The 25,229-nt window shown below is 52.3% G+C and overlaps 1 protein-coding gene across 1 annotated transcript in view; it reads left to right on the top strand.

The window, feature by feature from the left end:
* Window positions 1-15,723: 15,723 nt before the first annotated feature.
* The window catches only part of CNGA4 (cyclic nucleotide gated channel subunit alpha 4), a 108,370-nt gene continuing 98,864 nt past the window's right edge, over window positions 15,724-25,229 (top strand). Inside the window, exon 1 of the mRNA XM_069203673.1 lies at window positions 15,724-15,887. Within this exon, the coding sequence (XP_069059774.1) occupies window positions 15,787-15,887 (101 nt within the window). The 5' untranslated portion in view covers window positions 15,724-15,786. The remainder of the gene's footprint in view (window positions 15,888-25,229) is intronic.

Here is a 25,229-nt window from a genome sequence, read left to right as displayed (position 1 = left end):
CAAAACACCCCCCCACATCACCCACAAACCCCTACGACCACAATTACTGAGAGAAGGAGAGAGAGACACAGCAGACAATCCATAGCAATACACACTGAGGCACACTACACCATCACACACACCACATAGTAGCACAAAGCACCACACACCAACATACTCATCATCACATACACCACCCCACACCTCACCCACACCACCCCATGGCACCCCAAAGGCACCCACGCTTTTCGGACCAAGAACTCCGGGTCATGGTGGAGGAAATCCTAAGAGTGGAACCCCAGCTCTTCGGCTCACAGGTGCAGCACACCAGTATAGCTAGGAAGGCGGAGCTATGGCAGCGGATCGTGGACAGGGTCAACGCGGTGGGACAGCATCCCAGGAATAGGGAGGACATCCGCAAACGATGGAACGACCTACGGGGGAAGGTCCGATCAATGGTCTCCAGGCACAACATCGCGGTCCCCCACCCACCCCTCCCGAATTTACATCATGGGAGCAAGAGGTCTTCAACATCCTGCATCCTCAGGGCCTCGCAGGAGTAGCCGGAGGAATGGACTCTGGTAAGTCCAATCTCAACTACTAGATCCCCCCCACCCCACCAGCATGCCAACCCACACCCCCACCCTCACCCCCAACCCCCCAGCACACATCCTCCCTGACAATGTCTCACCAGCACAACCCACCCATCCCAACACCAACTCCTGCATGCCAACACAATCCATGGACACCCATCACCCAAGCATGACCACCGCACTTACCCCCCCCCCCACTAACTACCCTCACAACACCTCCCTCAAGGGAATGCCTGCACTGGGGGACGAGGGCACCCATAACACGCACGCTATTGCACACACAGAAACAATAACCAAACTCTCTTACCCCATGCAGGACCCGAACGCCAAAACACCAGCCAGGAGGGTCCAGAAATGTCCATCCCACCCCCGGAACAGGCCCACAGTGAGGACAGCAGCTCTGTCGACACTGAACCTGATGACCAGCCCGGACCATCGGGGACCTCTGGGCAGTCGGTTCCCCTCACCCAGACACAGGCCACACCAGACCCGACCCCCTCTGCCAACACCAGCACAGCTCCCACCCAGCGGGCCCATGCCTCTGTCTCTAGGACACGTCAATCAGCGGTGTGTCTGCGACTACAGGGCACCCAGGCTAACCCAACACCCCAACAACAACAGGGACCTGGGGGCAGTGGGAGCGGGCACACCGTCCAGGAGACAGAGGCCGGGGGAAACCGGGCAGCTCGGAGGGCTGCTGTGCGACAGGGGGGGGAGGAGAGGCCCAGGGAACCCACTCTCCAAGAGGCCCTCACCACCATCATGGGGGCCTACCACCACTCCCAAGAGACGATGGCGACGGTACTGGCCAGGCTCACGGAGATCCAGGCACAGCAGGAGGAACGCTACATGGGGTTCAGGGAGGAGCTGAGAATCATCGGGACTGCAATGGGGACCATCGTCCTGGCCCTCAACAGGATAGAAGACGCGTTGCGGGACCATGTGGCACCACACAGGGCGCCTGTCACTAGCCCGGACCAGGAACAGCCTACCACCTCCGCCGGCGCTAGTGGACAGGAGGCCCCAACACCACGGCAGGCCACCAGAACCCCACCTCCTGCTGAAGAACAACCCCCCCGTAAGAGGAGCCTGAGATCCAAAAAAAAGACAGAGTAGGATGTCAAGACCCCCGCCAGCAGGACATACCCCCTGAACTCTTCCCACTGTCCCACATTGCCACCCTGTCCAACCATGAACTGCCTCTGCTCCATCCTTCCACAGGCAAAAGGACAATGCACCTGTGAGACTGAGAACTGGACTCTGCCATGGACATTACTCCACCCCCACCCATCACCCTTAGAATCACATGTACCAATATCTAGCCCTGTAAATAAATCACATATTGCACACAAATCAGTTTGGAGTCATGCTGTATTATTAGCAAATGTATTACATATTACTGTTCAATATCTGTTCTGTCAATTAGTGATGACAACATACCAATGTCAATACGCTGTAGTTCATGGGCAAACCAAGCAGAAGTCAGGCACTGCGTCATACAGCACTGAGAAGGGAAGGGAAAATCAAAAATTACCCAAAAATATCTGGTGGGAACTACAGAAAGTACAGATGCAGGAGGCTAGAAGCAATTGTGAAATGGCGTGGGTGATTCTTACCTGGGTGTTACTGGAAATACTGTTGTATCACTCTGTCCCTATTGTCTGTGTCGTCCTCTGAGTCTTCCTCCTCTTCACTCTCCACAGGCTCCACGGCTTCTACAACACCACCATCTGGACCATCCTCCTGCAGGAAAGGCACCTGGCGTCGCAAAGCCAGGTTGTGAAGCATACAGCACGCCACGATGATATTGCACACCTTCTTTGGTGAGTACATTAGGGATCCACCTGTCATATGCAGGCACCTAAACCTGGCCTTCAGGAGGCCAAAGGTTAGCTCAATCACCCTCCTAGTACGCCCATGGGCCTCATTGTAGCGTTCCTCTGCCCTTGTCCGGGGATTCCTCACTGGGGTCAGTAGCCACGGCAGGTTGGGGTAACCAGAGTCACCTATTAGCCACACACGTTGTCTCTGTAGCTGCTCCATCACATAGGGGATGCTGCTATTTCGCATCACATACGCATCATGCACTGACCCTGGGAACTTGGCATTTACATGGGAGATGTACTGGTCAGCCAAACAGACCACCTGGACATTCATCGAATGATAATTTTTTCTGTTTCGGTACACCTGCTCATCGTCTTTTGGGGGTACCAAAGCCACATGGGTCCCATCAATGGCACCAATGATGTTGGGGATATGTCCAAGGGCATAGAAATCACCCTTCACTGTAGGCAAGTCACCCTCCTCTGGGAAAATGATGTAGCTCCGCATGAGTTTCATCAGGGCAGACAACACTCTGCTCAAAATCTTAGAAAACATAGGCTGAGACATTCCAGATGACATGGCCACTGTGGTCTGGAATGACCCACTGGCCAAAAAATGGAGGACTGACAAAACCTGCACCAGAGGGGGAATCCCTGTGGGTTGGCGGATGGGGGACATCAGGGCTGGCTCCAGCTGGGCACACAGTTCATGGATAGTGGCACGGTCAAGTCTGTATCGAAGTATTATATGGCGTTCTTCCATTGTCGACAGGTCCACCAGCGGTCGGTACACGCGAGGATTCCTCCTTCTCATCGCAAGTCCCAGCGGACGGTGCCTAGGAAGGACAACATGGAGCACAGAGTCAGCCAAACCACAGGTACGTACAGACAGCTTGCACAGTTAAAGAATGGCAATGGGTTGAAAGGCGTGTATGTGTGGCAATGCAAGGCCTACGCCTGTGTGTCGCAGTCAAAATTAAGCCATGTAGGCCCTTGAAATGGCGGCTGCCTGACCTGTGAAGTAGGACAATGGGATGTGAGGTCAATGCGCTGGCGGGGCACACCGTGGCGGTAGGCGGTCGAAGACCGCGGCGCAAAGCCGCATTGGTTAACATTGAAGCCTATGGGTTTCAGGAGCCAATTACGAAGTGCGCCGGCGGTCGCGGTACGCACCGCCGCGGTACGCACCGCCGCGGGCGTGACCGCCATTTTCTATCTGCTTAATCACTCGAGACCTGATCATCCACAGGAGAGGACCTATACTGCAAGTGCTGCTGTGACCTCGGTCTGGAAGATACAATGGCTGCTGCGACTGGGGAAAGGGCCCCTGCCTTCACGTCTGAAGAGTTGGAGAAGCTCGTGGATGGGGTCCTCCCCCAGTATGCACTACTCTACGGTCCTCCAGACCAACAAGTGAGTACACCGGGTGCACATGGAATGGGCTATGCCTGTGTGGATTGGGGTGGATGTAAGTTGGTGGGGTGGGGGCCGAATGAGGAGTGCAACGCACGACAGATGAGAGCATGTGCCATATGGCAAAGTTGGTGGGGGGGGCCAATCACATCTAACATGCAGGTCATTCATGATTTCCTCCTTTCCACCCTGTACATGTCAAATAGGTCAGCGCCCATCAGAAGATCGAGATTTGGCGTGCCATCGCCAAGGAAGTCCGGAACTTGGGGGTCCACAACAGACGGGGCACCCACTGCCGCAAGAGGTGGGAGGACATCTGCCGCGGAACAAGGAAGACTGCAGAAACACTGCTGGGGATGGCCTCCCAACCTAGGAGGGGTGCCAGTCGCACCATGACGCCCCTGATGTCCCGGATCCTGGCGGTGGCCTACCCTGAATTGGATGGGCGCTTTAAGACATCACAGCAGACACAAGGGGGTGAGTATCAGCACATTCTCCTATCTTTCTGCGCAGTGGAGGCGTCTGGGTGGGGGAGGAGGGCTGTGGGTGACATTAGGCCAGGGCGCTTTCTGTAGTGTAGTCCTCTCCCTTAGGCATGGCACTGTGCCCCCGGCCCCCACCTCGGTAGGGTGACAAGTACAGCCATTGAAGGTCCAGCATCTCCCATGTGCGCGTTTGACGTCTCTTGGCCTGTTGTCTTAGTCAGTAGTACTGAGTAGTGTACCCCGAATGCGCGGCTTAGTGCATTAGGCACCTGTGTCTGTCCTCTCCGCCAACGGTGTTGACATTGCATGCACTCAACCTGGTCTTCTTTTTTCTCCCCCCACCCTTTCTCTTCATCTTCTTGTGCATGTGTGCATTAGCATCATCAGGCGGAGGAGATTTGGCATCGGAGCACGAGGGAGCTGCAGGACACAAGGCCCCGGTGGGCCCAGGAACAGACACCGAGGGCACCAGTGATCCGGAGGGCGAGGGGAGCACCACGACGGGGACCGCTGGTGAGAGCAGCGAAAGCGACACGTCCTCGGATGGGAGCTCCCTAGGGGTGGCGGCAACATCCGTGCCCCCGCCTCTACAGGTACAGCCGCCACCCAGCGCACCAGCCCCGCCCTCCCAGCAGCCCCTCAGTCTTCGCTCCGTGCCGGTTCGCCCAGGAAGGCGCGCGTCTCCTTCGCCCCAGGCACCTCAGCCCCTGCCCCTGTTGCCCCTGCTGCCCTCAGTGCGGAGCTCATTGACCTGGTAAGGACGCTCATTGTTGGGCAGACGACCCTTTTGAATGCCATCCAGGGTGTGCAAAGGGAGGTGCAACAGAGCAATGCGTACCTGGAGGGCATTCATTCGGGTCAGGCTGCCCATCAACGAGCGTTCACTGCTCTGGCCTCAGCACTGACGGCAGCCATTGTCCCTGTTTCCAGCCTCCCTCTTCTTACTGCCTCCAGCCTTTCTCTGTCTCCTGTTCCTCAGCCTATCCCATCCACACCATCAGACCAGCCTGCACACACCTCAACACCCAAGAGCAGCTCATCCAAACACAAGCACCACAGATCCCACAAACACTCACCCAAGCAACACCCAGATGCAGACATGCCAACAGCTACTGCCACCCCTGTGTCCCCCTCCTCCTCGCCTCCCTCCTCCCTCCCTGTGACGTCTACACTCACACCTGCATGCACCCCAACATCAGCCAGTGCTTCCATCACCACCTCACCCTCCAGGACAGTCCACACTTGTGCAGTCACCACCCCCACTGCCATTTACACGTCCCCTGTGTCCTCTCCCACTGTGTCTGTCACCCCCTCTTCCAAGACACACAAACGCAGGCAGACACCCACCCAACAGCCATCCACCTCACGACAGCCTACAGCACCAGCACCTTCACCCAATGACAGCACACCTGACTCTCCTACAACCACCTCCTCTACATCCACTTCCATCTCCACTTCTCCTACCCTTTACCTTGGCCCTAAAAAACTTTTCCTGGCTAACCTTAACCTCTTTCCCCCCGATGAGCTCCCCCATCCATCTTCAAAGAGTCCCAAGAGCACCGCAGCCACCACCAGCCCAGCTTCGGGTGTCACTGTTGTGCCTGGGTTCTGGAGCCCACCCTTTGCCAGCAGTGACACATCGATCAGCAGCAAGGACACGTCCAGCCCCCCCCCTGGCAAGAGGACCCGCAAAAACAAGGGCCGCCGTGCGAGGACCGACAGGGCTGCCCCCAAGGAGCAATGTGCGGCCACTTCACCACCCACACCATCTAGGGGAGGCAAGGGCCCGAGAGCCCCATCAATGGAGCGGAAGGGCAGCAGGAGCACGGAGAAGGTGGACCCCACATGCCACATCCCAGCTGGGAAGGAGGACACTAAGGAGGCCAGGAGTCCGTCCCCGAAGGGTCCAGAAACGTCACGGTCCGAGGGCGACTGAGCAGGGAGTCCAGGCCAGGTCTGGCTCCCTTGACCTGCTGGATGAGCACCGCTGAACAGGGCCCGCGGTGCAGAAGAGCACCGCTGAACAGGGCCCGCCGTGGAGTAGAGCACCGCTGAACAGGGCCCGCCGTGGAGTAGAGCACCGCTGAACAGGGCCCGCGGTGCAGAAGAGCACCGCTGAACAGGGCCCGCCGTGGAGTAGAGCACCGCTGAACAGGGCCCGCCGTGGAGTAGAGCACCGCTGAACAGGGCCCGCCGTGGAGATAGGCACCGCTGAACAGGGCCCGCCGTGGAGTAGAGCACCGCTGAACAGGGCCCGCGGTGCAGAAGAGCACCGCTGAACAGGGCCCGCCGTGGAGATAGGCACCGCTGAACAGGGCCCGCCGTGGAGTAGAGCACCGCTGAACAGGGCCCGCGGTGCAGAAGAGCACCGCTGAACAGGGCCCGCCGTGGAGATAGGCACCGCTGAACAGGGCCCGCGGTGCAGAAGAGCACCGCTGAACAGGGCCCGCCGTGGAGAAGAGCACCGCTGAACAGGGCCCCGCCGTGGAGAAGAGCACCGCTGAACAGGGCCCCGCCATCTCAAGCACCGCTCCGCTGGGCCCTTCCTCTCAAGCACCGCTCCGCTGGGCCCTTCATCTCAAGCACCGCTCCGCTGGGCACCGCCGTCTCAAGCACCGCTCCGCTGGGCCCTTCCTCTCAAGCACCGCTACGCTGGGCACCGCCGTCTCAAGCACCGCTCCGCTGGGCCCTTCCTCTCAAGCACCGCTCCGCTGGGCCCTTCTTCTCAAGCACCGCTCCGCTGGGCCCTTCCTCTCAAGCACCGCTCCGCTGGGCACCGCCGTCTCAAGCACCGCTCCGCTGGGCACCGCCGTCTCAAGCACCGCTCCGCTGGGCCCTTCCTCTCAAGCACCGCTACGCTGGGCACCGCCGTCTCAAGCACCGCTCCGCTGGGCCCTTCCTCTCAAGCACCGCTCCGCTGGGCCCTTCCTCTCAAGCACCGCTCCGCTGGGCCCTTCCTCTCAAGCACCGCTCCGCTGGGCACCGCCGTCTCAAGCACCGCTCCGCTGGGCCCTTCCTCTCAAGCACCGCTCCGCTGGGCCCTTCCTCTCAAGCACCGCTCCGCTGGGCACCGCCATCTCAAGCACCGCTCCGCTGGGCACCGCCGTCTCAAGCACCGTTTATGGTTCACTGTGCCCACCATGCCTCCTCCTTGACCAGTGGAGACTGTCATCCACCTGATGGACTGTGGCTTTGCACTCCCCAGGATGGTCCAGTGGGCAGCCCACCCACTGTAGAGACATTGAGAGACTGTGGCTTTGCACTCCCCAGGATGGTCCAGTGGGCAGCCCACCCACTGTAGAGACATTGAGAGACTGTGGCTTTGCACTCCCCAGGATGGTCCAGTGGGCATGGTGGCTCCTCGTGGATCTGGCGTCGTGGACTCATGTGGCTGTGGTGCCCCCCCCTTCCCTTCCCCCTGAGGTGCCTGTAGTTTTTACATCTGATGCCCCTGCAGTGTTCTCTCCAAAGGACTCAGGTCTCCTGTGTGGGCTTTGCCCTTATTTCTCAAGACTTTGGCCCACGGACATGCTGAATTCGTAGGATGTGCAGGACTTGGTACTTCAGTTATACACTGATGTGTATGTCATTAGTTTTGTTGTGAATATCTTTCATGGTTGTACGATAATTTTCTGGAGCTTTTTGGTACATAAATATTTATTCCAAATATGATTATGTCCTAGCATTTTTCAGGGGTGTTTGGGTGGTGTCACTGTGACTTGGTGCTCTGCATTGGTGAGTACATAGTTGGGGGGGGGGGTCGCATATGTGTGTGCCCGTAACCTTTCGTCCTCCCCCTCCCGTGTGTCGTAGGTGCAGTACTCACCGTTGTCGTCTGTGCCGGACTTCGTACTCGTGGTAGATGAGAAGGTAGACGAGAGCAGGTAGGATGTTTAATTCAGGTTCCATGCTGTCCTCCTTCCTCCTGGAGTGCGTAGTGGTGAGCGTTTTCCCGTCCGTAGTCTGTTTCCGCCGTGTTTTTATCGGCGGTGCTCCCGCCCCGGAAAAGGTGGCGTATTGGTGAGTTGGAATAGTGTGGGCGGTACATTGTCTGCCGCCTGTCTGTTGGCGGTGACCGCCGCGCTGTTTGTTTGTACCGCCGTGGCGGTCGGAGTGTTAAGGTGGCTGTCTGTGTTGGCGGTTCCCGCCAGGCTCAGAATCCCATTTTTTTTACCGCCAGCCTGTTGGCGGATTGGCCGCCGCTTTAACACCGACCGCCAGGGTTAGAATCACCCCCATAGTGTTTGTCCCAGTGTGACGGTGTGGTGTGCCCACAGAGGTGATGCAAAGATGGTGTTTGCCCCAGTGTGAGTTTTCGTTGTGCCTGGCCTGTTTTTGCACCAGTCTGACTGTATGTGGTGGCCCAATGATAGTGAGTCACAGACAGTGTTTGTCCCAGTCTGACTGTGCGAACTATGACCACAGAAGTGAGACACAGATTGTGTGGCTGTATGTGGTGTGCCCACAGCAGTGAAGCACAGATAGTGTTTGTCCCAGTTTAACTGTGTGTGGTGGGCCCTCTACATTAAGGCACAGAGATTGTTGGCCCAGGCTTAATTGTGTATGGTGAGCCCAAAGCAGTGAGACACAGACAGTATTTCTCTTAGTCTGATGGTGTGTGGTGGACCCACAGCAGACAAGAACAGATTGTGTTTTCCCCAATCTGACGGTGTGGTGTGCCCACAGCAGTGAGTTGCAGACAGAGTTTGTCTCAGTCTGACCTTGTTGAATCGGACCTTGTTGGTGATGCACAAATAGTGCATGCCCCAGTTTGCCAGTGGGTGGTGGGCCCATGGCAGTGAGGCACAGACAGAGTTGATCCCAGTCTGAATTGTGTGGTGGTGGTGATCTCATGGCAGTGAGACACACGTAGGGTTTGTCCAGTCTGACAGTTTGTGGTGTGCTCACTTCAGTGAGGCACAGATAGTGTTTGTCCCACTCTGATGATGTGCTTTGCCCACACCAGTGAGGTGCAGAGTATTTGCCTTTCGTAGTCTGACCACGTGTGGTGGACACATGGCAGTGATGAACAGATAGTGTTTTCCCCAGCCTGACTGTGTGTTGTGGCCCACAGGAGAGAAACACAGATACTGTATGTCCTAATCTGACCATGTGTGGTGCCTGGCCTGTTGTTGTCCCAGTCTGTCCTGTGTGGTGGCCCAATGATAGGGAGACACAGATAGTGTTTGCCCGAGTCTGACTGTGGTGGTGCCTGGCATGTTTTTGTCCTGGTCTGAAGGTGTGTGGTGGAACACATCAATGAGACACAGATAGCGTTTGTCCCACTCTGATCATGTGTGGTGCCTGGCCTGTTGTTGTCCCAGTCTAACTCTGTGTGGTGTGCCCATAGTAGGGAGCCACAGGCAATGTTTGTCCAAGTCTGATCATGTGTGGTGCCTTGCCTGTTTTTGTCTCAGTCTACCCGCGTACGGGGAGCCCACAGCAGTGAAGCATGTTTAGTGTTTGTCTTAAGTGACCGCGCATGGTGTGGCCCAGGCAGTGATTCACAGATAGTCGTTAACACAGTCTGATGCACACATCGTGTTTGACCCACTCTCACATATGTGGTGCGCCCCAGGCAATGATGTAGAGGCAGTGTTTTTCCCTGTATGACCATGTGTGATGTGCCTCCTGCGCTGATTTGACTGTGTGTGGTGTGCTTCAGGCAGTTATGCACAGCTAGTGTTTGTCCTAGACTCACCATGTGTGGTATGCCCCAGGCAGCAATGCACATGTAGTGTTTGTCCCAGACTGACCATGTGTGGTGGGCCCCAGGCAGGGATGCACAGGTAGTGTTTGTCCCAGACTGACCATGTGTGGTGTTTGTCTTAAGGGACCGCGTATGGTGTGTCCCAGGCAGTGATTCACAGATAGTCGTTGACACAGTCTGATGCACACATCGTGTTTGACCCACTCTCACATATGTGGTGTGCCCCAGGCAATGATGCAGAGGCAGTGTTTTTCCCTGTATGACCATGTGTGATGTGCCTCCTGCGCTGATTTGACTGTGTGTGGTGTGCTTCAGGCAGTTATGCACAGCTAGTGTTTGTCCTAGACTCACCATGTGTGGTATGCCCCAGGCAGCAATGCACATGTAGTGTTTGTCCCAGACTGACCATGTGTGGTGGGCCCCAGGCAGGGATGCACAGGTAGTGTTTGTCCCAGACTGACCATGTGTGGTGAGTCTCAGGCAGTCATGCACTGGTCGCGTTTGTCCCTGTCTCAGCTTTTGCGCTGTGCCTCAGACAGTGATGCACAGGCAGTGTTTGGTCCAGTCTGATTGTTTGTGGTGTGCCCAATGCAGAGATGCCCAGTGTTTGGCCCAGCCTGACCATGTGTGGTGTGCCCAGGCAGTGATGCATAGGTGGTGTTTGTCCCAGTCTGAAAGGGTGTAGTGTGCCCCAGGCAGCGAGGCACAGGTAGTGTTTGTCCCGGTCTTAAGGTGCATGTTGTGCCCCAGGCACTGATATCAGGTAGTGTTTGTCCTAGACCAATTGTGTGCGGTGTGCTCCATGCAGATAAGCACAGTGTTTGGCCCAGTCTGACCATGTGTGGTGCGCCCCAGGCAGTGATTCTCAGGTAGTGTTTGTCTCAGTCTGATTGTGAGTGGTTTGGCCCGGGAAGCGATGCAGTGTCTGTCCCAATCTGACTATGAGTATTTTGTTCCAGGCAGAGTTGCACTTGTAGCATTTGTTTCAGTCTGGAAGTGTTTGGTGGGCCTTGGGGATTGATGCACAGTGTTTGTCTCAGTATGACTGTGTGTGGTGTGTTCTTGCAGGTAGTGATTCTCGAGAAGTGTTTGACCTAGTTTGATTACTTTGTTTGCCCCAGGCTCTGATGCTCTGTTAGTGTTTGTCCCAGTCTGAAGGTGTGTGTGGTGCCCCAGGCCAATAATGCACTGGTAGGATTTTTGTCCCAGTCTGTTCTTGTAATGTGATCGAGGCAGTGATGCACAGCTGGTGTTTGTCCCAGTCTGAAGGTGTGTAGTGGGCACTGGAGAGAGATGCACAGTGTGTCTGTTAGACATGAGATCCTTAAGGTGGTCATCCCCCAACTTTTTGCATGCCTCCCTCCACTTTTCTGACACTATTTTTGCTGGTTTTAGGACTCTGCGCACTTTACCACTGCTAACCATTGCTAAAGTGCATATGCTCTCTCCCTTAAACCATGGTAACATTGGTTCATAGCCAATTGGCATATTTGATCTACTTGTATGTCCCTAGTAAAGTGCACTACATGTGTCCAGGGCCTTTAGACTGAATGCTACTAGTGGGCTTGCAGCACTGGTTGTGCCACCCACATAAGTAGCCCCTTAACCATGACTCCGGCCTGACACTGCAAGGCCTGTGAGTGCAGTTTCACTGCCACTTTGACTTGGCATTTAAAAGTACTTGCCAAGCCCTAAACTCCCCTTTATCTACATATAAGTCACCCCTGAGAGTGCCTTACAGCCTGTCTTCAATCCACATCTGGGCTGGGCTGCTTGACTGCTTTCTTGTGCATTTCATCCAGACAACCACAAACACAGGATGCTCAGTCACACCTGCACTCATCTGCATACTGAGTGGGTCTTCCTGTGCTGGAAGGGTGGAAGGACCTGACACTTACATTTCAAAGGCTAGTGGCCTGCCTTCACACAATGGACTGCCAAACCCCCTACTGGGACCATGGCAGATAGATTTGTACTGAAAGGGTACCATGTGCACTTCAAAACCACTCTTTGAAGTCCCCCCCACTTCAAAGGCACTTTTGGGTATATAAACTGGATCCCTGTCCCCCACCAACTCGGACACTTCCTGGGACAGACACTCTGAACCAGATCCTACAATCTGCCAAGAGGAGCTGCCTGGCTGCCCAAAGAACTCACCTGGACTGCTTTGCTGTGAAGGACTGCTGCCTTGCTGTTGCCCTGCTGCCTTGCTGGCCTCTGGCTCTGCTGAGAAGTGCTCTCCCAGGGCTTGGATTGAACTTGCCTCCTGTTCCTGAAGTCTCCGGGTCAAAAAGACTTCTCCTCCTCAAGGAAACTTGTTGTGCGGCGAAAACCGATGCACAGACTGATGGAATTGATGCACAGCCTGCCCCGCGGTGAAAGAATCACTGCATCGCCGAACCGGAACAACGCAGCCCGGCTCTCTGAGTGGAGATCGATGCAGCGCCTGCATTGCGACTGGAACTTTGATGCACAGCCATAGCAGATTGATGCATCGCCGAGTCCGAATGATGCAGCCCGACTTCCTGTGTGAGGAATCGACGCAGCGCCTGCTGTGTGACAGGAACTTAGACACATCGCCACACCGGATCGACGCAGCACCTGTGACTTCGTCCTGCATGCCCAGGATTTGCATGCATCGTCCCTGGGCGTCAAAAGACCCCTCATCACAGTGAGGATCCAAGACTGTGTGCCGGAAATTGATGCAAAGCCCTTGGTGCGTGGGAAGAATCAACGCATTGCCTGTGTATGTCAAGGTATCTGACCCACCCCTTCCTTTTTCCACTCATCTCCTCCTCTGCTGTCTTTGTGCGTGCAATTTTGACACATACCAGGTACTTTGTGCACACAAGAGACATTTGTTGATTTCTAAAGACTTAAGACTCTTATCTTTGCAAAAGTGATATTTCAACTTGTGCTTATCAAATCTTGATCATTTTGACCTTAATTTCCTCAGATAAATATCTTATATTTTTTTTAACCTGTGTGGTGTTTTCACTGTGTTATTGCACGATTTATTGCACAAATACTTTACACATTGTCTTCTAAGGTAAGCCTGACTGCTCAGTGCCAAGCTACTAGAGGGTGGGCACAGGATAATTGGATTGGATTGTGTGTGATTTACCCTGACTAGGATTGTGGTCCCTACTTGGACAAGGGTGTATACCTCTGCCAACTAGAGACCCCATTTTCTAACAGTGTCCCAGTCTGGTTGTGTGTGGTGTGCCCCAAGCAGTTATTCCCCAGTCTGAAGGTGTATGGTGTGCCCCAGGCAGTGATGCACAGCTACTGTTTGTCCTAGACTGAAAGTGTGTGGTGTGCCCCATGCAGTGATACACAAGTGGTGTTTGTCCCAGTCTGGCGGTATGTGGTGTGCCCCAGTACAGTGATGTACAGGTGGTGTTTTTCCCAGTCTGCTGGTGTGTCATGGGCCCCAGTACAGTGATGCACAGGTGGTGTCTGTCCCAGTCTGAAGGTGTTTGTTGTGCCCCAGTACAATGGTACACAGGTGGTGTTTGTCCCAGTATGAAGGTGTGTGGTGTGCCCCATGCAGTGATGCCCAGGTGGTGTTTGTCTCAGTCTGAAGTTGTGTGTTGTACCCCAGTGCAGTGATACACAGGTGGTGTTTGTACCAATCTGAAGGTGTGTGCTATGCTCCATGCAGTGATGCACAGGTGGTGTTTGTCTCAGTCTGGTGTGTGGTGCACCCAGACAGTGATGCACAGCTGGTGTTTGTCAACGTCTGATGGTGTATGGTGTGCCCAGGCAGTGATTCTAATGCAGTGTTTGTCCCAGTCTGACAGTGTGTGGTGTGCCACAGGCAGTGATGCACAGGTGGTGTTTCTCCAAGTCTGAAGGTGTGTGTTGTGCCTAGGGCAGTGATGCACAGGTGGTGTTTGTCCCAGTCTGAAGGTGTGTGGTGTGCCCCAGGCAGTGATGCACAGGTGGTGTTTGTCCCAGTCTGGAGGTGTGTGGTGTGCCCAGGCAGTGGTGCACAGGTGGTATTTGTCCCAGTCCGAAGGTGTGTCTTGTGCCTAGGGCGGTTGTGCACAGGTGGTATTTGTCCCAGTCTGAAGGTGTGTGGTGTGCCTAGGGCGGTGGTGCACAGGTGGTATTTGTCCCAGTCTGGCAGTGTGTGGTGCGCCCCAGGCATTGATGCACAGGTGGTATTTGTCCCAGTCCGAAGGTGTGTGTTGTGCCTAGGGCAGTGATGCACAGGTGGTATTTGTCCCAGTCTGAAGGTGTGCCTTGTGCCTAAGGCGGTGGTGCAGAGGTGGTATTTGTCCCAGTCTGAAGGTGTGTGGTGTGCCCCAGTACAGCAATGCACAGGTGGTGTTTGCCCCAGTCTGGAGTTGTGTTGTGTGCCCCAGGCAGTGATGCACAGGTGGTATTTGTCCCAGTCTGGCGGTGTGTGGTGTGCCTAGGGCGGTGATGCACAGGTGGTATTTGTCCCAGTCTGGAGGTGTGTGGTGCGCCCCAGGCAGTGATGCACAGGTGGTGTTTGTCCCAGCTCTGATGCTTAGGTGGTGTTTGTCCCAGTCTGATGGTGTGCCATGGGCCCCAGTACAGCCATATACAGGTGGTGTGTGTCCAGTCTGAAGGTGTCTCTTGTGCCTAGGGCAGTGATGCACAGGTGGTTTGTCCCCGTCTGGAGGTGTGTGGTGCACCCCAGTACAGTAATGCACAGGTGGTACTTGTCCCAGTCTGACGGTGTGTGGTGCGCCCCAGGCAGTGATGCACAGGTGGTGTTTGCCCCAGTCTGACGGTGTGCGGTGTGCCCCAGTACAGTAATGCACAGGTGGTACTTGTCCCAGTCTGGAGGTGTGTGGTGTGCCCCAGGTAGTGATGCACAGGTGGTGTTTGCCCCAGTCTGACGGTGTGCGGTGTGCCCCAGTACAGTAATGCACAGGTGGTACTTGTCCCAGTCTGAAGGTGTGTGTGTGCCCCAGGCAGTGATGCACAGGTGGAGTTTGCCCCAGTCTGACGGTGTGCGGTGTGCCCCAGTACAGTAATGCACAGGTGGTACTTGCCCCAGTCTGGAGGTGTGTGGTGTGCCTAGGGCAGTGATGCACAGGTGGTGTTTGCCCCAGTCTGACGGTGTGTGGTGCGCCCCAGGCAGTGATGCACAGGTGGTGTTTGCCCCAGTCTGACGGTGTGCGGTGTGCCCCAGTACAGTAATGCACAGGTGGTACTAGTCCCAGTCTGGAGGTGTGTGGTGTGCCTAGGGCAGTGATGCACAGGTGGTGTTTGCCCCAGTCTGAAGGTGTGTGGTGTGCCCCAGTACAGTAATGCACAGGTGGTACTTGTCCCAGTCTGGAGGTGTGTGGTGCGCCCCAGGCAGTGATGCACAGGTGGTGTTTGTCCCAGCTCTGATGCTTAGGTGGTGTTTGTCCCAGTCTGATGGTGTGCCATGGGCCCCAGTACAGCCATATACAGGTGGTGTGTGTCCAGTCTGGGGGTGCGTCTTGTGCCCCAGGCAGTGATGCACAGACAGTGTTCACCCTCCTCTTTCACTACTTGCTGACAGGCCTCTCCAGCCTGGGGGTCTCCGGGGATCGCCCACACCTGCCCGTTAATGAGGCCTGGAAGCGCCTCCACGCTGATTAGCTGCGCTTTAGGAGCTCTTAGTGCGTGGCTCAGGTGTGGAGAAGGCCCCGAGGGCCCCAGCCCAGCAGCCACCGTTGCTAGGGTTCACCTGCGGGGAGCAGGCGCTGCGGAGCCCTGCCTGGAGCTGGTCGTGGGGCGTCCGGTGCAGCACGAGCGTGAGGGCCCCCGCTGACGGGATGCAGACCCTCACCAACATAGTGTCCAAGCGGGGCGGGCGGCTGGCGGAAGAGGAGATCAAGTCATGGAGCAAACCCATGGAGGTGCAGGTGACGCAGAGGTGAGGAGAGGTGGGGGCGTCCTAGGTGAGAAGGGGGGCGGATGGGGAGCACAAGAGAAGGTCTAGTGAGGAAAAGGGCGGAGGTGAGAGAGGAGACATGGAGGGTGGGCGGGGTGGGCAGGGTGGGTGAGGCAAGGTGAGGGAAAGTAAGGAGAGATAGCGGGAAAAAAGTGAATGCGTGCGGGGTAAGCGGGGGGAGAAAATGATGAACAGGTGAGAGGGAGCGAGTGGGAGAAGGAAAAGAAATGAGGGGTGATATAGATGGGAAAGTGGGTGGTTGGGCGATTGAAAACAGTGGAAGGGAGGATGAGAGGGACGATGGAAGACTTCAGAGCCGCCAGGCACACGTCAGTATTGGAATGATTGCATGGAGGTAGGGCAGGGGCGTAGGTTCAAGGAGGGGGTGTGGGTGTTACACCAATCTTAATAAATGTGTTTCTGATACGTAGTTGAGTGCAGCTGCTTATGGTGAGGTCTCTGTCGGGTTTCACCAGGACGTTTTCCACGCACTGCACACACAGAGAAATACGCGCACACAATCCCTGTTTTGAAAGTCCTCAAAATCTGAGTTATTTTGCAAAATATTGTCCTCTCTCTTAGTACCCTTTCCACTGCCCCTCGGGCCTCCCACTCGTGTCCTCGCGCGCGCCCTGAGCTAGGCTTCTAGGCTCTACGGTGGGCAGTGTGGTGGTTGTATGAACGCCTGACATCTCCAGGGACGGGGTGCGGATTAGAGCGGCGCTCCACAGCCACATGTTCGTGCCCCCAAATATACTGAGGAAGAGGGGACCATGCGTTGGGCCCCGACCAAAGAGCGCCTAGTCGGGGCATCCATAGGCCAGCGCTTCGAAGTGTGACTCACCCATAGTGTGGCAAGGGATCCGAGGGCTCGGGAACATTGGCCACCACACCCCGGTTTGGCAGGAAACAAGCTATTGACGTCCCCATTGCTTGTTTGTAAAGCAATCTTTAAAAAGAAAAGAAAAAAATAGAAATCGTGTAGGAAACGCAAAAAACATATCTTAAGGTACCTCGAAACTGAAGCTTAAAGTCGATATTTTCAGTCTTTATAAACAGCATGGCCTATTTTAAAATTTTAAAATTCCAAGATTGAAACCCAGTTCAGAACGAAAAAAAGTCTATTGCCAGAGATCTCCCTTCAGAGTTACACAGGGCCATATTTATACTTTTTGACGCAAAACTGCGCTAACGCAGTTTTGCGTCAAAAAAATGAGCCCCGGCTAACGCCATTCTGAAGCTCCATGCGGGCGCCGTATTTATTCAATGACGTTAGCCGGTGTTAGCCGCCGGCGCTGCCTGGTGTGCGTGAAAAAAAACGACGTACACCAGGCAGCGCCGGCGTAGGGGGATATGGAGCTTGGGCGTCAAAAAATGGGGCAAGTCAGGCTGAGGCAAATTTTTCGCCTCAACCCGATTTGCGCAATTTTTTTCGACTCCCAATCCTCATAGAAATGACTCCTGTCTTAGCAAAGACAGGAGTCATGCCCCCTTGCCCAATGGCCATGCCCAGGGGATTTCTGTCCCCTGGGCATGGTCATTGGGCATAGTGGCATGTAGGGGGGCACAAATCAGGCCCCCCTATGCCACAAAAAAAAAAAAAAAAGTACTTACCTGAACTTACCTTAATGTCCCTGGGATGGGTCCCTCCAGCCTTGGGTGTCCTCCTGGGGTGGGCAAGGGTGACAGGGGGTGTCCCTGGGGGCATGGGATGGCACCTCTGGGCTCCTTCCGAGCCCACAGGTCCCTTAACGCCTGCCTTGTCCAGGCGCTAAAAAACGGCGCAAAAGCGGCCGTACGTCATTTTTTTGACCCACCCACTCCCGGGCGTGAATTTTGCCCGGGAGTGTAAATACGGCGCACATGCCTCGGAGTCAATTTTTTAGACGGGAACGCCTGCCTTGCATATCATTAACGCAAAGTAGGTGTCCACGCTAAAAAATGACGCAAACTCCATGGACTTTGGCGCAAGACGCGTCTAACGCCAAAGTATAAATATGGAGTTCGTTTTGCGTTGGAATTGCGTAAAAAAAAACGACGCAATTCCGGCGCAAACAGAGTATAAATATGCCCCACAGTGTTTACAAGAACACAACTGCTGTCTGGGAAAGGCCAGAACTGAGAGGAAAATGGTTGCCTGTTACTTTCCACAAGTCTGTGAGCTGGAGCGCATGCTCAGACCATTGGGCCCTGCAGCATCTCCGGGAGCAGATGTACCCCCTCTTGGAGAAGAGACACCACCCCTCGTCTGTCTTTCTTGTCTCAGTCCCTACCTTCTGAGCATCCCCTCCCGTGTACAGAGCATTCACAAAGCAGAATAAAACTGCCTCTCGCCCCTCCAATGTCTGCTTGTTTCTGCCACCACTTTTATCATCAGTGCTTAATTTGAGCAGGTGGCTGCAGGTGGGGTCCACTAGCAGTTATTTTTGGGGCCCTGCACTTACTTTTCCGCATCAGGCTTTGACCTGGAGCAAAAGACAGAAAAAGGAGTAAGAGAAAGGTGGAAAAACCGAGGTGAAAGGGAGAAAGCGGGGGATAAAAAAGAACCCTAAAAAGTGGGATAAAGGGCCATGGGGTGTCTGGTGGAGGATGAAAGAGGACTGTGGTAGAAACAAGCCTATGCAGCCTTGGTATTGGGCGGGCTCTCATTCGGTGGTGTCGGTTTTAGACTTTTGAGCAAAACTTCGGGCCCCGGACACTTAGGGCCTGATTTAGAACTCAGCGGACGTGTTACTCTGTCACAGTGGTGACGGGTATCCCATCCGCCTAAATACAAATCCCATTATATTCTATGGGAATTAGTCACCCTTGTGACGGAGTAACCCGTCCACCAAGTTCCAGATCCGTCCCTTAGTCTTGAACTGCCCATGATTCCCATAACGGGGAAGGAAACCATTTCCATTTCTTGTATTACCAAGTGCTAACACTTGTAGGAAGCCGATATCGAATCATACAGGGATGGGGCTGACCAGGACTCAGAGTGATGTGGTAACACCGCAACCAGGAAATACCATATCAAGGATATAGGGCCACATGTACGTAGCTTTTTTTTTTGTCGCAAACGGCCCTTTGCGACAAGAAAAAAGCACTTTGGTATCTTCAGACCCTATTTTGCGATTCGGTAATCTATTTACCGAATCGCAAAATAGGTTTGCGAGTCGCAATTAGGAAGGGGCGTTCCCTTCCTAATTGCGAGTCTCAGTGCGATGTAGGATTGTTTTGTGACTGTGAATGTGGTCACAAAACAATCACAGTTAACACCAATTTCAAATTGGTGTTAACCCATTCGCAAATGGGAAGTGGTCCCCAGGGGACCCCTTCCCCTTTGCAAATAGTAGCGAAAATAAGTTTTTCAGAGCAGGCATTGGTCCCACGGACCACTGCCTGCTCTGAAAAAATGAAAAGAAAACTTCTCATTTTTGTTTTTGAAATTCATCCTATTTCCTTTAAAGAAAACAGGAAGCATTTAAAAAAAAAACTGCTTTATTTAAAAGCAGTCACAGACATGGTGGTCTGCGGTCCCCAGCAGGCCACGATTCCTGTGAGTGCAGCCATTCCCAATGGGACTCGCAAACAGTGTGAAGTACACTGGTACATGTGGTTTTGCGATTTGCAATTTGCGACTCGCAAATAAGTCGCAAATTGTGAGTCACAAAACTCTGGGTCGTACATCTGGCCCATAGTTACTTACTGAGAGCAGTATTATCACATCAAATACCGGTGCACTAGAAGCAAGCCTTTAAGAGCCTTAAACTTTTAAATTGACCCTTTTCCTGGTTTGGTAAGCGATAAAGCTTCCAAAAAACGTTCCTAAAGATTTGGCTGAGGTGAATCTTGGAGCTAAAGTAAAGAGATTAGCAGCATTATTCCACATGACCTGGGGGCGGCTATGAGGAATATGATCCTGCCAAGGTGTGGAAACAGCTACCAGTCACACTTAAGGTCATATTTCCTCTATGCTAAGTTTTACTAAGGTCTCTAAAACGTGTCTTTCTTCTTTGACATCATAGTGCACGTGGCCACCAGCTTACAGTCTAATGCCAGAATACCTTCTGAGATAACAGCACGCTTAAGAAATCACAGATGGATTGCCATAATCAGACACACTTTCTTCCCACACAGTGAAGGACCTGGAGGGACTTAGAACTGGTTTGGTTTCAAATGGGTTAGCCTTTTGGAAGAAGCCAAAAGTCTGTTAAGGGGTTCCTAAAAAGGAATATGCTGCTTAGCAGCCACAAACCTGCAAAGACCAGCAGTGACCTTGACATTCAGCTGTCTGGGTCCTAATACTCAAAGATCTCCAAGAAACTTCATCACACTGAGATGGTGATGATCAAAGAATTTAAGGAGCCAAGACCCTGCCTGTTAGAAGAACAAACATTGTCTCAAGATGGAACGTTGTATTAGTATATTGCAGCTTTGTAGAGCACACAGCCACCCGGGAGGGTATCCTGGCACTGAGCAGGTGTGAGCATAGCCAAGCCTATGGCCTAGTAGGACTACTCGAGACACCAGGTCTTCACTCTCTTGTGAAATTCAAGAAGTGAGGAGGAAGCTCTTATAAGTAGTGGTAGGTCTTTCCACACTTTAGGAGCAATGTAGGAGAAAGCTTGACCAATGGATCTGGCTTTTCGTATGTGTGGGATGTGTGCAAGTAGGAGTCTGTACGAGCCGAGGTGTCTGCAAGATTTGTAAAAGCAGAGGCGATTGCCGAGTTATGTTGGGCCAGTGTTACATATTGCCTTGAAAGTGTGGGTGGGGAGTTTGAATTATGGTGTGAAAGGAATGCATAGTGGAAGGATGAGAGTGCTTCTGGCTGCTGAGTTCTGCAGTCTTCTGGTGACTCTTTTTTTGTCGATCCTGTTATAGAGGGTGTTACTGGTATCTAGCTTGCTTGTGACCAGGGAATGCATTATGGTTTTCCGAGAGCTGGTTGGGAGCCATTTGAAAATCTTCCTCAGCGTCTTCAGGGTATAGAAGCATGAGGCAAGGATGGTGCTGGCTTGGATGGTCACCTACAGTCTACTGTCAATGACGGTCCCAAGGTTCTTGGCATGAGTGGTCGGGGTGGGTGTCAGTCCTAGCTCTGGTGGCCACCAGGTGAAGTCCACGGCAAAGTACTTTTCCCAAAGGTCATGATTTTGGTCTTGTAGGTGTTCAGTTTTAGACAGTTGGTCTTCATCTAGTGGTCGATTTCAGTCATGCAGGCATTGAACCTGATCAGGGTACTGGGCGTCTTGTCCATGAGGAAGAGAATGAGGTGGGTGCCATCAGCGCAGGAGAGGGCATTGATGTTTTAAGAACAGATGATTAACTGGCTTGAGCGATTATGTATGCATTGAAGAGTGTCAAGTTAAGGGAAGATCCTTGCAGAACTCTGCAGATTAGGTTGTGGGCATCCAAGGTGTACAGTGTCAGGCTGACGGACTGGGTCCTTCCAATGAGGAAGGCGAAGATTCATCAAAGTGCATGTCCTTGGATTCCGATGTCACGTAGTTGTTGGATGAAGAGGGGGTGGGATACCAGGTTAAATACTTCAGAGAGTTCCAGGAGGATGAGGACCACAGTGTCTTTGTCCAGAGTCATGCGAATATCATCCATGGTGGCTGTGAAGGCAGTTTCCATGCTGTGGTTGGGTCTCAAACCAGACTGAGTGGTGTTGAGGAGTTGGTGGTTGTTGATGTAGTCAGTCAGGTATTTGTTGATGATTTTCTCTAAGACCCTGGGCAGGAATGGTATCAGGGAAATCAGTCTGTAGTTGGCAAGCGTTGAAGGGTCTATGGAGGGTTTAATCAGCAGTGGGAGCACAGTTGTGTGTTTCCAAGTGCATGGGAAGGATACAGAAGAGATGAAGGCATTCCGAATCGGTGTGAGCATGGTGCTGATAGGTTGCAGTCTTCTGGAGTAGGCGTGGTGGAGTCAGGAGCTTGAGGGGGCCCCTGAATGGATGAACTTCATGGGGATGTAGTTTTTTTCTCATGTGATAAGGGGCTATGTGTTCAGCGTTGGTTCTTTGGATAAGATCAGGAGGCATTTGGCTAGGACTGTCGGGTGCAGTTGCAGGTTGAAGTTGCTGTAATTTGCAGTGATTTTGTTGCTGAATAATTAAGAGAGATTGTTACAGTGGTCCTAGGAGGGGGTGAGTGAGTTGGGGGTGGCTGCGGGTGAGGTGAAATCCTGTACAATGACAAATATTTCTTTGCTCCTGTTGATGCTGACATCAATGCAGTCAACCAGAGTGGCGTGTTTGAGAGCATGTATTATTTAATGGTAGTGCCTAAGGGCGGATTTGAATGTTCTCCTGTCTGTATTGTCCTGGCTCATTCTTCATTTGCGATCCAGTTGTTTGCAGTGGCGTTTTATCAGTCTGAGTTCCTCCATGTACCAAATGGCCTGGGGTCTATATCTTGTGTGTTGCAGTGCTTGAGGGGGGACAGGGAGTCTGCACCAAGGTAATTCAATTGTTCTTGATGGCTTTAGGGAGGTGATGGCTTTAGGGAGGCTATTGCTGTGTTCAGGTCAGTGGGTGCTCAGAGCCTTATTCCAGTCCTTGTCAATATTGCTGTCCCAGTTTCTGCTGGTCTGGCAGTGTGGTGTGTGTTCGTTGGAGTGGGGCAGGGATGCTGAACTTGATGAGGACCTTATCTGTAAATGAGACAGGTGTGGGCTCCGCGACTCTGATGTTGTTGAAGGTGGTGAAAATAGGGTCCAGGAGGTGTCCGGCGAAGTGTCTAGGTCCCTTTACTCATTGGGCGAGGCCCATGCTTTCAAGGTCTTCAATGGGTGATTTTGTGTTGGGGTCAGCGTGGTCTTCCAGATGGGAGCTGAGGTCGCCAAGAGGGATGTAATTGCTAGCATCAAAGGTGAGTGGTGTGATGATGTGCGTGATGGAGTCAGTGAAGTCGGTGAGTGGCCTGTAGATGAGATTGCCGCTCAGGGTGAAGTTGGCTGTGATGTGGACCTTGAATGACAGGTGTCGCTTGATGTTCCATGATAGAGTATGACGTGTCCATATGGTGAGAGGTATCATGTAGTACTTGTAGTTATAGGTACAGAATAGACCCCCGAAATTATTGGCACTGTTTATGTCCATTTGTAGAAACCTGGTGTTGGCCTTCTGGTTAGAAGAATTGCATGAGCCTTTGTGTTAGGAGAACTGTGAAATAAACCATTGTTTTGGTTAAGTCTAAAATAGTATTTATTAAAAAAGGCCTGTGAATCACAGGATAAAGTAACAAGGAGATCCAATGTCAACTGTGCTGAAGTCTGCTAAGCCATCAAGTCTCCTGTTCCCCTGTGTAATCAGGAATGCTCCCATCACAGACCAGTGGGGTTTAAAGAGGGCCTGGGGCAGCAGAACCACAGCCCCGCAATCAACAGCTCTCATCGTTTTTGGAAATTCCAATCGCAGCTCACTTCCTTACACTCTGGAGCCCCTTACTGTCCAACATTTTCATTATAGCAATTTCTGCTCAGGAGGTTTCGTCCCCATATTTATAATAATCATGATAATAATAATTCAGGATTTCTAAAGCTAGGCAAATCACCCGTGAGGGTCTCAAGGCGCTGAATTGTGGGCACGGGAAGATAAAGTGATTTGCCCAGAATCACAGGATATTGAGATGATGCTGAGACTCGAACCTGGTTCCCCGGATCCAAAGTCGACAGCTGAGGCCATTACCCCACATCCTCTTCTCAAGGAAATGAAAAAGGACCTTATATTAATATAACAAAACAGTCTCTCATTCAAAATTGGAATTGTGAGAAAATAGCTGACCTGGTCAGTGAGCTGAGCACTGGGCTCTGATTTACCCAAGGTTCCCTATAGTGAGGACTCCAGCTTACCTTACAGTGCATTTGATTGTAGAATGAAGATCTGGCCCAGTCTCAGCTGCTGCTCCCGGGCCAAGTTGTGGCATCTCTCCGCCAACACACTAAGAATGTGGAAGAAAATTAATTTCATCTGACAATCCCTTCCTTTTGCTCTCTTCTACAGCACAACACAATACATCAAAGTACAATACAATGCTTGTCACATGAAAAACTTCCCATTTTCCATCATCTTCCCTGCCTTTTTAATTATCTTCATCAAACCATGCTTTTGTAGCATTTTTTTGGGGTGCGGGAAGCAAATCGGGACGTTCCTTTGACGCTTAGTTTTTTATTGAGGTGATGCAAAGTTAGATAAAAACATAAGAAGAAAGACAACAGCAATAATCAATGCAACTTTTAGAACATCTGTAACCCATTTTCCAAATGCGCTCTGTAATTCGGACCACCACTTATCATCATCAACAGTATGTACGTTTTTGGCACTATGGCATGTATTGCTAACTTGCACATCAATTACCATAGATGTATCAGGAACAAAATTCAACCCTACTATGGCACAAGGAGCCTACTGTCTGAACCCAACCTGGAAACCCCACACTGGATAACATTAGAAAAACAGCTTCAACATGGGGTGCAGTACCCCAACACCTTCTACTCACAGATGAGTAATGACAAGGGTGTTCCAAATGCAATAATGAAGGACATGCACAATGTATGGGAAACAACACATAAAAGAATGGGAGATGTTTGGACAAAATATAGAGTTAAATATATTTTACGTGAACAAAATATTAAAATATAGTGTTAAGAATATCAAGGACAAAAATATTGTGAAGCAAAGTTTTACTATACTCGGTTCCAAATATATGTACCTTGACTATATATATATATATATGTATGTGTGTGTGTACCTTGACTATATGTGTGTGTGTGTGCATATATATATATATATAAATATATATATATATTTATCTTCAAGGTAGGGAGATGTGGAGTTAAGAATAGTAAATCTATACTTACCTATTTGCACTTACATTCTCAATATTTTGGTCCTTGATGCCTCAACCATACATCTCTGCTTGGTGAAATGGGGTCTTTACAAAAAGCTACTCCAAACTCCTGAACACATTTTGAAAAAGATACATGGCGAGAGAAATCACACAAGGAATAGACAGAGGATGAATGGAAGCAATTATTAGTCACATAAGAGGCCTCAGTAAAACCTGTCTAAAATAAAATTTTTTAAGATAGAGAAGAAATGGCACTGGACTCCGTATAAATTATACAAAGCCAAAAATGACTGCCACACCCACCTGCTGCAGGTGCACTTAGTTGACTGCAGATATTACTCATTTGCTGTGGGTGGGCACAGCATTGCAGCCATATTGGGCTGCCATATGGTCTACTTTACAGGATAAGAGCATTCTTGAAATCTCACCATTCACAGAAAGAGCGCTCCTACATGACACAGCTGAGATACTGGGCATGAAC

This window comes from Pleurodeles waltl, chromosome 8 (assembly GCF_031143425.1).
Source record: "Pleurodeles waltl isolate 20211129_DDA chromosome 8, aPleWal1.hap1.20221129, whole genome shotgun sequence".
NCBI lineage: Eukaryota > Metazoa > Chordata > Amphibia > Caudata > Salamandridae > Pleurodeles > Pleurodeles waltl.
Note: the sequence above shows the minus strand (reverse complement) of the source record. Positions and strands in the feature narration are given on the sequence as shown.